The following is a 13036-nucleotide window of genomic DNA, read 5'->3' as shown; positions in this document are numbered from 1 at the left end:
ATTTGTAGATTTAAAAGAAGTTGAATTTGACAAAATAATTTAAGCCCTCTTCCTTCCCAACATGGCCCTCCGAAATAAATTTGACTCAATTTTTCATTGTTCGATATCATCAGATGGCTAAGCGGTCTGTCTCCTTTTTTAATGACAGGGTGTAAGCCTCCACAAATCACCACCTTGATTTTTCTCTCATTTACTTTATGGAATATCTTTACCAGAACTTATAAAGAAAAATTAGTGAGATGCAAGTAGGGACATCATACAAATTCTCTTAATACTAGACCAACAGAATTCTGGCACTGTCGCTTTATAAGCATAACTACCACAAAGTGAACAGCCTGGGACTTGGCCAAGGCAGGGTCTGAGAACTGCTGGCCCTGTAGATGCTGCCAACCGAAAGGATTTTGTAGTCAGAAGCATTTAGGAAAGACCAGATAGCTTACCTTCATGTGGAAGACTCACAGTTCATATTCTGACATTAAAGGGTCTGTAAATGAATCTTTAAATTTGTTTACCAAGTTTCTCCAAACCTGTTTGAGGTAAAATCTGTTTTATTGGATAACACAGGTTAGTCCCAGGAGAAACTGGTATTTCATAGAATAGTTTGGGCAGCATCCCTTGCAAACCTCTTGTAAATACGTTATGATGACAGGTGCTCACCCTCTCACCCTATGACATTTTAAAACAAATCTTAGGGCCGGGTGCGTTGGCTTACACCTGTAATCCCAGCACTTTGGGAGGCCAAGGCGGGCAGATCACCTGAGGTCAGGAGTTCGAGACCACCCTGGCCAACATGGTAAAACCCCATCTCTACTAAAAATTTAAAATTAGCTGGATGTGGTGGCACATGCCTGTGATCCCAGCTACTTAGGAGGCTAAGGTGGGAGAACCGCTTGAACCCGGGAGATGGAGGTTGCAGTGAGCTGAGACTGCGCCATTGCACTCCAGCCTGGGCAACATGAGCAAAACTCCATTCCCCACTGCCCGCCCTGCAAAAAAAAAAAAAAAGAAAAGAAAAAAAAAAAAAGATCTTGATAGGTATTACCTCAATTAAACATGTGAGAAATTCTTTCATGAAAAGGGATTAAATTGACATAAACTTAAATATCTTAAACGATAAAACAGTCTCTTTATTTGATTATGATACCTCTGAATATGCTGTCTTCTAATGCATTTATTTTTACTTAAAAGTATGGACATAGCCCCCAAAATATTTATTAAACTTTCCTCTATATATCATTTTCTGAACCTTTCCATGGACTCATTTGATACAAATATGGAACTGTAATTTGTGGATGAGATGGGGTTATTATCAATATAGAATTTTGTTTGGTTGAAATCACTGAATGCTACCTATTTATTTTATCAAAATACTATAACTATTTGCTTGGGTTATTCCTGCTAATTTGAAGATGCTTCATTCTGCAGTTAGAGGGATGAACTGTGCTGAGCGGCCATTTTTGGAAAAGAAATCACTTTTATCTCTAAACTTCAGAGTACTTCATTCATAGGGAGGGTAAAGTTGCTAAATACCAACCAGTTCGCCTTTAGGTCCTGGTAATCCTTTCACTCCCGGAGTTCCAGGAATTCCATCCAAGCCCTTTCTCCCAGGTTGGCCTCTGAGCCCCGGGTCCCCTGGGGCACCCACTTGCCCCTCAGGCTGAAGTGTTTCACCTTTTTCTCCTTTAAGTCCTCGGTCACCCTTGGCACCTGGGAAACCCTAGGGTAGTACAGAAATGAATCTGCATTGTATTTTGTTAGAATTCTTCTTGTGTCAATCTTAAAAGCAGTGTGGACAAGAACTTTTCAATTTTAACATGAATTTTTTCAACACACTTTCTTTGGTCCACAAGTATTATTTCAAGCATTTTGTTTGTTTTGCTTTGTTGTTAACTTCCAAAACTGAAAAATAATTCAGTTAGATAGTATAATTCAAAACAATACACACCATAATCTAATTCAATACCACAGAACAATCACCATAATTCAGGTTGTGTTTGAATATTGGTAAATTTTAACAAGCCTCTCTGAATAATTCAATCTAAGTATATTTATAACTTTTTGATTCACTATGACAATGAAAATTCTAATTTTTAACAGACTTACTGTGGTATAATTTACATACCATAAAATTTCTCCTTTATAAGAGTACAATTCAGTGATTTTTAGTAAATTTGTAGAATCACGCCACAATCACCACAATCGTGTTTAAACATCTCCATCACGCCCCCAAATTCCCTCAAACCCATTTGCAATGAACCTCTGTTCCCACCCTCAGCGCTAGGCAACCACTAATCTGTTTTCTGTTGCTGATACCATTTCAAACTGTTTATAAATTCATTGACTCATTCACTTAATCAGTCACAGATTTACTCATTTAATCAACAGGTATCTATAAAGTGCGTACTCTTTGCAAGGCACCAAACTGATAAGTGTGTTGCAACCGTATTTCTAGAGTGTGCACTTTTTCAAATCGAAGCTAAAGATTTAAAAACATGAAATCTTACTGGAATTCCTGGAAGACCTGTATTTCCGGGGGACCCTGGGCTTCCTTTCAAGCCAGCTGCACCTTGTCTTCCTGCAAATCAACGAATTATTAACTAACTCCTCATTGAATGCCAACTCTGAGTAGACAGGGTAATACAATGTATGAAGAAAATAGAGTGTTTTCTTATGGGGAAAGAAAGACAGCTTCTATCATAAAACATAAATGCAATAAGAGAATGGGAGTAAATAACAGAATAAGAGATCATGGAAAAAGTAACTCAGATCTTAGCTTCTTAAAATTTTATCTTCATAATTTTAAGATTACATCTTTATTTTTTCTGAGTATATATTACTTTTAAAGGTAATATATGCTCATTGTAAGAAAATTATGCAGAAAGAAGAGACTAAAAACCACCTATAAATCTACTACCAGAAGATAATATTTGCTAAAGTTTAATGTATATTAATGATAAATTTTTATATCCATAAGTGCATAGGACTCATATACACACTATTTTGGAATTATAGTATACATATGTCAATAAGTATGAATTTATAGCTTCGTTTTAAATGGCATGCTGCCCATTGTGTTGGTGAGCCATCATTTATTTAGCTAAATTCTGTTTTTAGACATTTAGACGTTAGGCAGACATTTTTCAACTTTTAACTGTTGTAAACAATGCTTTGAAAAAATCTCTGGGTATTTAGCTTTCCAGATTTATCCAATTATTTCCTTTATAATAAATTTTTAAAAGTATAACGGCAGAGGCAAATGGTCACAAACTTTTCTAAGGTTTTGAATGTCTCTTGACAAATTGCATTTTATCGTACAATTTTATATTTCCCATAGATATTTAAATATCTCTGTAAAGATGATCCCTTTAAATGACCTTCTGGGTGGGTCTTTGGTCAGTTAATCAGCACATATTTATTCAGATTCTATTTTTTGCAAGATATTGAGCTGGGGTGTATATTTTTATAGGGATCCAAACCGTTTTACTGCTTACATATCTTCTTTGAGCTGCACCTGGATAGGCCAAATGTAGAGAAACTATGAAAAATACAACAATGCAACGAGTGGACAGCATCAGTGAGCTGCTCACCTGCTCACCTTGAGCCAAAGAGGAGACTCAAGGAGAGTCTAGGAAAATAATGATTTTTTATCTTTTATTGTTTTTCCTCCTTATTTCCCTCGTTCATTTTCTTCCTTTTGGTATTTGTTTTAATAGAACACTTCCCTTGGATATTTGGATACTGAACAGGAGTGACATAAGGAACAGCCCCTACCTCCCCACTCCTACTTCCCTCACAAGCCTGTGAGCCAGGGCAGGAGCAGCCATTGAAAGTAGCAGAGGCCTTCATAAAGGAGAAGTCAGTGGGATCCGAGGGGACAAAGGATCCCTGCCCAAGTGCATGTCATCCGGTGGCTGGCCACAGTGTCCATGGCTGCCGCCATTAGTCTTTCTTCTTTGGATTGAGACCCAGTCTCCCAGAAGACCCTCTGCCAGTGCAAATGGCTACTGGATGGAGATAACATATAATATTCCCTATCCAGGTTGCCAGGTAGACCTTTGGATTAACTCCCCAAAAGCAGCCCCCTAGGAGACAGGCTACAGCACTGTGGTCAGGGGATGCAGGCATGGAGGGTAAGAGCATGCCTCTGGATTTAAGTTCAGTCTCTACCACATTATCATTATCAGCTGTGCTACCTGATGCCTCAGCTTCCTCATCTGTCAAATGGGGTTAATTACAGCACCAACCTCTAGGGTTGATGTGAGAAATAAAGGAATGGAGGCACATAAGACACTTAAAACAGTGCCCAACACACAGGCCAAGGGCTCTGTAACTTCAACTGTTACTGGTTAATGATACATAATTTGATTACACTGTCTGAAGACCAAGGTGCTGGTGGCAGAATCAGGACTGTGGGTGGTAGCAAGGGAGAGAGAGGCCCTGTGTAGACAGGGGAGTGGCACAAGGGGCAGAGGAACCCAGTCAATAAACAGAGATGTTTTGTACTTCAAAGTTTTGCCCATAGGCAGTTCTGTGACTGAAGACGGGGAGGTCAAAAGCAGAGGTGGTGACAACTGTGAGTAGCCATGTGGGACAGAGAGTCCTGGCCTGGTACAGAATTGTCAAGAGAAGACTTGTGAATCATCCTTTATTTAAGCCTCAGGACACTGGCTATAAAATGTTTTGGTTTTTTCCCCCCCTTTCAAAATTTGACTTAGTGGCTAATATTTTTTTTAAAAAACAGCATGAGATTTAAATAAAAATTCCAATTCCTTTGTTCTGATGAAAACTTGGAAGACTTATTAATGCCTAACATGTTGCACAGTAACAATGGGCTAGAGCCGAGTGCCTGCTGGCCCGTTCAAATGTGCCCTCAGTTTGTTTACTGTAGTTCTGCAACTCTCTTGTCCCCAGCACTGAGGATGTTGCAATTTTTTAAAATAGCATTTGCATCTTTAAGAAGAAAGTGAAATACCGCATATTCCTATGACTCTTTTGAAAGTAGGAACATGATAAAATGGACTGAGTAGGGTTGTGTCTTTTGAGGAAAAAGGGAGAGAGGAAATTTCTTTATGGAAGAGAAAGAGGGTGTGTGTTTCATGCAGCTGCTTCACTGCCTTCAGTTAACTGCTGTTCTCTTGTAGGACTCTGTGTTGACAATTCCTGCCTAACACAATACTTTGCTAGGGGTCAGCAACTAAAATGGAACAGGGAAAAATACCAGCTTTTCTTGGATTTTGGCTGACTTTATGTTAATAAAATATATGTTTTTGAAACTCTCCCTCCAAGTTCATATAAACCACGTCATGACATCCACCAATCAAATGCCTTTATTTTCTTCCAGTGTATTGACCCTTTTGTGCTTGCAAAAACACTTGCATGCAAATTGTTTGTACCTGGGATTCCTTTTACACCATGTAACCCTGGCAACCCTGGGAGACCAGGGGGCCCTGGGATACAAGGGCACTGTGTACACAGAAGGCCTGGTTCTCCTGCAACGAGAGTACACTAGCATTACTTATAAAGCTACACCGAGTCCTCAGAAAGAACAAATATTTTCCAACCACACTATCATTTATTACATTTAAACATTTTTATGTAGTGAAAATTATCTAGGACATTATACATATTAATTTTAAAATTCATCTATTATAGATCTGCTTACTTTAATGTTCTGAGCTCTACAGTTCTTCTGAAAGGGGAAATTCCAAGACTCTAACATAAAACATCTATTTCAGTGATTCTTCCCTTGCATGCAGGCGAAAACTCACATTTTAGGGATATCCAACAATTTATTGCATAGGTGCCAAATAAATTATTGATTTACAGATAAACAAAATCATCACTAACTGGTAGCTATTTGGGGTCATTGTTATCTCAGGGGGAAAATCAGTGATAATAATGATGATGAAAAAGGCTTATCCTAATACAACATTATTGATTGAACCAACCTTTGGGCCCGTCAACGCCTGTGATTCCTGGAGACCCTAGATAGCCTGGCAGTCCGCGATCTCCAGGTGGACCCTTGCGAAAAACGATGTCACCTGTAAAAATACAGCACCAAAGGCAATTTTTTATCTGTGTTTTTTTTTTTTTTCAACTTAGCGATTGTTGTAATATACATATTATTTGAAGTGCATCTCTCTCATGCTTGTATTGGAAGCCTAGTCTTAAAAGTTTATCTGCAACTGAGAAGACATGGTGACCAGCTCTTCCCTTCATATTACATAGATGTGGCATTTTTAAGGTAGTTAATCTTCGAAAGCTCATTATATAATTTTTTTTTTGTCACAGAATCAACCTATTTTATCTTACTTAGTTGTTTCCAGTTATTCCAAGTTGATATGGTTTGGCTGTATCCCCACCCAAATCTCATCTTGAATTGTAGTACTTCTATAATCCCCATGTGTCTTGAAACGGACCTGGTGGGAGGTAATTTAATCATGGGGGTGGTTACCCTCATGCTGTTCTTGTAATAATGAATGAGTGCTTATGAGATCTGATGGTTTTATAAGGGCTTTTCCCCATTTTGCTCAGCACTTCTCCTTGTTGCCATCATGTGAAGGAGGACATGTTTGCTTCCCCTTCTGCCATGAGTGTAAGTTTCCTGAGGCCTCCCCAGCCATGCTGAACTGTGAGTCAATTAAACCTCTTTCCTTTATAAATTACCCAGTCTTGGGTATGTTTTTATTAGCAGCATGAGAACGGACTAATACACAGACAATCCCTTTAGCATCTTGAGGCAAAGGATCAAATCTTATTCTGGATATTTTTGATACATTGTATTTTCCTGATATACTGTAGATGCTTAATATATGTTGAGAAAAAGAAAAATGGATTCTGACTCAGCGTATCATCTGTTTTCTCTTTGTTGCTTGTCCACATCAATTGAGTTGTCATTCTTAAGGCGGGTCTCTAAGAAAGCTCTTTTCAGCTTCCACATTATCTGCTACTGTAATGTTACAATGGACAGCTAATTCTCTTAAACTGGTTAATTGTGTTCAGTAATCTAATTGTTGGCTTTGTCATTTCAATTACAAGTTGAAGGCAATGGTGATTAAAGTAAATATTTAAAAACCGTACCATAGCTGTCCCAAATGTCAGAAAAACAAGGTACCACTAGAAACATTTAATTTCGTTGGAACACAGAAGAATGACCATTTTGTGATCAGTTTTCTGCGTCTTTAAAATACCTGGAAGGTCATCTTTAAATGGTACAATCTGATAAAAGTTTAATACTTAGTGTAGACTTATATGAATACTACATTCATACATTTTTGTATACTTATACATTTTCATACTCAATTAATGCTTAATTCAAAAAATATTTGAGTACCTGCAGTGTTCCCCATGCTACATACTGGGCTTAAACAGTTAAAAAGATACAGTCTTTGACCTCAAAATACTTTGATTCTTGTAAGAAAAACTGACAAAGACAAAGATAAGGCAATGTGAAAACTTCTACAGTTGGGATAACCTTGGCAGTTACAGGATGTGGACTTATTGAAAGCTTTCTGCTGGACTTGAACTTGAAGCTGCAGTCTGAAGGACAGATGGGTGTTGCTTAGAGAAGGGAAGGTAGGAAGCAAAGACCCCTGGACAGAGTGTAGCAGGCACTGAGGGAGCATGACACCTCCGGGAGGGAGCCACGAGCACCTGGGCCCAGATCTCAGCTTTAGCTTTATTAGCCCTGTGAACTCTGTATGTCAGCCTTGACATAGAAAAAAAGAGGATACTAAATTTCCATCTTAAAAGAGACTTGGAAGAAGCTGAGATTATAGGCACACCACCACACCTGGCCCCAGAAAAGCTATGGTAAAATATAAAGTGTGATCTATATGTTCGTGAGGACCTGTTGTACCTGTGAGCCAACACAGAATGCTAGGGGGCTCTGTAGAAGAATGCAAAGGAGAGGATGCCTGTGTCAGGACCTGTGAGCACCACTTCAAGTCCATTGGGCCACAGCTCTGTCATCTCGGACCCCTTTACCTCATAGCATGTTGCCTTACACCCGTGCGGCACACCTGTGGCCTACTGTCCTGGGGCTTCCCTGCTGATGCCAAGGCATGGGACTTCCTGGGAACCACGCAGACACAGCCTGGAAGTGGGAGGATGGGAGGTGGGGGGCTGCTCCTCTCTTGGGGGGAAATCTTTGACCCATGGGAACTAGGAGCAAATGGATACGTGCTCTTTCTCCCCTGGCACAGGCTTCTTAGAAGATAGTCTCTGGGGCTGAACAGGTAGTTGCATTTGGTCAAGGCCAACTTGATAGCCACCCGTCCTTCCCCGCGTCACTCTCTTTGTCCCTGCCTCCTGCTCTGCTCTCTGGGAAACTCTGGCTAAGACTTTGCTGCATTTGTTAAGTAGTCATTGCATCAATTTCTTTCACAGAGAGTTAGTGAAATGAAGACCATCGGAAAGATAACTCATAAAAACCACACAGACTGGTGGCTAAGCTGTGAGGAGGGTTTGTCACCCCTGGTTTGCACACAACTGTCATTTGGTGCTGTACACAAAAGGAATCCCCTTCCACATCTTTACCTGGTGGTCCTGGAGGTCCCGGCGATCCTGGAGGGCCTGGTGAACCGGGACAACCTGGGGACCCAGGAGTCCCCATGGCATCCTTTCCTGGGCGGCCTCGTTCCCCTTTACTTCCTTTCAAGCCTGGCCATCCAGGGGCTCCTCTGAGGCCAGGCCTTGATGATCCTTGGAGAAAATAATCATTTCTTGTATTTTACATTTGTTCCTGATTAATACAAATTTATTTTTTAATTGTAAGAGTAATATAATTTTATTTATAAAAATTGCACAATGGAGAGGTACATAACACATTTGAATAAAAAAGTGAATATCCTTGCTTTTTTCATCTGTGGCCTTGTTAAATAACCACACTACAGCGAAGTGCAGAACATTCCATTCCCACGAGAAAATTTGTCTAATTTATTACAAGAAACTGAAACAGAGTTTGGGATGCACTGTATCTTTTTATTTAAAAGGAAGTGAGAAATATTTCCATATATGCTACTTTGTAAATTTTTTTTTTCTTAGAGACTAGAGGATGCCTCCAGTGTCCAAAATGAGAAAGAGAGAAAGTTGTGAAGTGGACTTTATTCCTGCCAGTGTCTTAGACATAAAAGGGTATGATGAGGGATGGTCACCTCCTGGGAAAGGAGCTGTGCCTGGTGGCACAAACCCCACCCTAATCTTAAAATGGTGAGAATGTGAGGAGTGGACAGTCTCAAATCTCTGTCCCACAAACATTTTAACTATTAAGAAGAGAGATGCCACCAGCAAAGGGCTGAGAAACCAGCTGAGGTAATATCTGATTATGTCCTGTTATGTGAACATAAAGACAGAATCTTCTGATTGACATGTTTCAGAGTTTTGTATTTTTTTAAATCATATTTTACTTTGGAATATATATTTGTACTAATTTATGGGGTACATGTAAGATTTTGTTACATGTATTGAATGTGTAGTGTAATGATCATGTCAGGGTATTTTTGAGTATCTATGACCCAAGTATTTATCATTTCTGTGTTGAATACATTTCATGTCCTCTCTTCCAGTTAATTTGAAATATACATTGTTGTTAACTATAGTCACTCTACTCTGCTATCAAACATTAGAATTTATTCCTTCTATCTAACTGTATGCTTGTACCCATTAGCCAATCTCTCTTCACCCCCAACTCCATCAAAAAAACTCTTAGAACCAATAAACAAATTCAGTAAAATTGCAGGACATGAAATCAGCATATCAAAATCAGTAGCATCTTTTTTATGCACCAATAATGAGATAGCCAAAAAAGAAGTCAAGAAGGCAATCCCATTTGCAGTAGCCACACACACAAAATAAAATACCTAGGAATACATTTAACCAACAAGATGAAAAATCCCTGCAAGGAAAACTACAAAACACCGGTGAAAGAAATTGAAGAGGACACAAACAAATGGAAAGACATCCCATGCTCATGGATCAGAAGAACTAATATAGTTAAAATGACCATACTACCCAAAGCAACCTACAGATTCAATGCAATCCCTATCAAGATACCAATGCCATTTTTCACAGAAACAGAAAAAACAATCCTAAAATTCTTCTGGAATTAGAGCTTTGTAATTTTCCACTCATTGGCTTCTTAAAGGAGCCTTTTTTTTTTTTTTTTTTTTTTTAACTTAGTGGCCTGGGAGGGCGAAGGAGGTCTTCTTTAATGTCAGAGCTCTAAAATATCTTTTTGCCTCATTCTAACTGTAAGAGATATCTACTATTAACAGTTTGAGATATATCTTTCCATGCATATTCAGGTACATATAATATTTATCCATTTCTGTATCTATTTTTTTAATAGTGGAATTATAGTACACTTATAGTTCTGCAGTCTGCTTAATTTTGAGTAATTTTCAAAATTATGACGTAGTATAATATACAACATTATACAGAGAAAAATATGATCAGTGGCAGGTGTCTAATAGTTCATCACATTTTGCTCTTTTTTCTTAGTTTTGTTTTCATTAAAAAGAACACGCTACAGTTATACTTGATGAGTCCCTGTGGACCATCCCTGATCCAACTCTTTTTCCTCTCTCAAAAGGTAAACACTCTAATCAGTCACAGAAGAAAGTTTAGAACTTTACAGAAAAAGTGTAATGTAGGCATCTTTATGCAACTCGTGCTATGTTATGAAAACTACCATTTTCAACCAACCTCATTACCATAACATTGTTTTCTATTTCTGTACCTCCTCTGAGTTTCAAGGCCCCTGCTCATACCCCAAAGTCACTGTAAAAATTCCTGACAATAAGGTGCTTACACTTAGTTAAAACTGCTGAGAAGTGAAAAAGAGCATTTCTATATCAGTTTGTATCAGCTCCACTCCTTCTTCCACTATAAATTGCAAATATGACAATTTAAGAAGCTGGAAACACTATTTTATTTTATTTTATTTTGAGATGGAGTCTCACTCTGTTGCCCAGGCTGGAGTGCAGTGGCACCATCTCAGCTCACTGCAACCTCTGCTTCCCGGGTTCAAGCGCTTCTCCTGCCTCAGCCTCCTGACTAGTAGAATTACAGGTGTGCACTACCCATGCCTAGCTGATTATTTTTTTATTTTTTATTTTTTTTATTTTTAGTAGAGACAGGGTTTCGCCATGTTGGCCAGGCTGGTCTTGAACTCCTGACCTCAGGTGATCCACCCGCCTTAGCCTCCCAAAGTACTGTGATTACAGGCATGAGTCATTGCACCCAGCCTGGAAACACTTTTAGATCAGTTAGTGAAACATTTGTCTTATGTAAATAATGCAAAATTAATAGAGGACAGTGTATTTTCCTTTGTAATAGCATTTCTACTTGTACCCTAAGAAACATGGACATACCAGGACTTCCAGGAACTCCGGGGGGACCACTGGGACCTGGGAATATATAACATTAATTAATTGCTTAGAAAGATGTAAATGCTATCCCATCTACTTTTGAAATCTTGGGTGACAATATAATGCTAGTTAATAATACAGAGTTTTCGTATTTGTTCCTACTCTCACCTAGACAATCATTAGACATTTTCTCCTATTTAGACAAGAGAAAACGAATCTTAGAAGTCTAACACTCAAAAGTAAATCATGCCGCCTTATCATTGTCACATAATTCAACAGAGATTTACTAAGAGCCTGTTCTGTGTTCAGCACTTTGCTGGAAGTGCAGACGCCAGAAAATCACACAGTGCTGGAACATCCAGGATCTGCAGTTTGTCTTGGTGTTCCATCTTAGATTGCTTCCACCTGTAATATCCTGGGGGTTATAATTCCTTTATATATACGTGTGAGTGATTTATAGTAAGTGAACCAGATTTTTAAGACAATCTATATCAATGTCTGTATTCATCTGTCCTTTTATTTAAAGACACTGGGAAATTTTATTCTTTTAAGTAAAATTTTCCTTTGAAATCTTCTTCGTATCAATCATTTGTCTAGATCAGTGGCTCCCAATCCTGGCTGCATGCTGGACTAGTCCAGGGAGTTTTTACAATCTACCAGTGTCCAGAGCCCTCCTCCAGACAATGAAATCAGAATGACAGGGTGGGACCTTGACGGGGCCATTACAGAAGTTCCTAGGGATTCCAATATGTAGCCAGAGATGAGAGGGATTGGCCCAGAACTTTTGGATTTCTCCAAAGAGATACAGTATAAGTACATGAGACAATAATTCATGGCATCAAGGAGAGATCATTGTTCCAAGAGTCAGGAAACCAGAGTTTCAGTGCCCCCTTGCAAATCTCTATGAGTTTGTTCGGGGTCTCCATTTTTCCCTTCATAATCCCATTGAGATTGCCAGTGCCTTGTACTCCCTCCTCCTCCCTCCTCCAAGTATTTCCATGACAGATTTGAACGTTATGCTTTGCTACATAAAGATAATTTAATTACCTTCCCGGTATACCACCTATGAAATAAAAATATGAAGAGTAGGAGACATCCAAAAGTAACAGCCCTATGAAAATGAAGAGATCTCCCTTCCCTTTCCTCACCCATGTCAACTCTATAAGCACATGCTATTTATTACCTTGAAAGAAAACCAGAAATATGTTCAGCAAATGCTCTGGGAAGAAATTTATTCTTACCTTGTGGGCCACGAACTCCTTTGGGCCCTGGTGGGCCTGGAATGCCTTCATCTCCCTTTTCCTGGTATGTGTCATAATATTCTGTCTTAGAGGAGAAAGAAATGAATACAGAGAAAGGATAGCTATTTATGGACAGCTCACCAAGCATAATTACTTCAGTTTCTTCATTTTGGCCCAAAGATGGCTGCCTTCTTTTCCTGAATTCATAGGTTTACATGTTAGCAGGTATATGATAGTCACGTAAATGTAGGTGGAAAAATTTAAATAAGTAGACCTTTGTGGTGTCACAGTATCAGATATTTTATGGGCTTTCAATTAGAAACACATTTTATGATGTGACTCAGGTTACACACCCACGTTTATATGTACACATTCATACATACCTATGTATGTGTGCATATGTATAGAAAAATGAAAGTTTCACAA

The 13036-nt window shown here is 38.8% G+C and overlaps 1 protein-coding gene across 1 annotated transcript in view; it reads right to left on the bottom strand.

Annotated features, from left to right (window-relative positions):
- COL4A3 (collagen type IV alpha 3 chain) overlaps positions 1-13036 on the bottom strand; it is a 148866-nt gene that overhangs the window by 42075 nt on the left and 93755 nt on the right. The window contains exons 19-25 of the mRNA XM_025404399.1: positions 12611-12695; positions 11373-11408; positions 8539-8703; positions 5949-6041; positions 5394-5489; positions 2505-2575; positions 1535-1717 (exon numbers count right to left, since the gene is read on the bottom strand). Of these exons, the coding sequence (XP_025260184.1) occupies positions 1535-1717; positions 2505-2575; positions 5394-5489; positions 5949-6041; positions 8539-8703; positions 11373-11408; positions 12611-12695 (729 nt within the window). The remainder of the gene's footprint in view (positions 1-1534; positions 1718-2504; positions 2576-5393; positions 5490-5948; positions 6042-8538; positions 8704-11372; positions 11409-12610; positions 12696-13036) is intronic.

Source organism: Theropithecus gelada, chromosome 12 (genome assembly GCF_003255815.1).
Source record: "Theropithecus gelada isolate Dixy chromosome 12, Tgel_1.0, whole genome shotgun sequence".
Taxonomy (NCBI): domain Eukaryota; kingdom Metazoa; phylum Chordata; class Mammalia; order Primates; family Cercopithecidae; genus Theropithecus; species Theropithecus gelada.
This window is presented reverse-complemented; position numbering and strand designations above follow the sequence as displayed.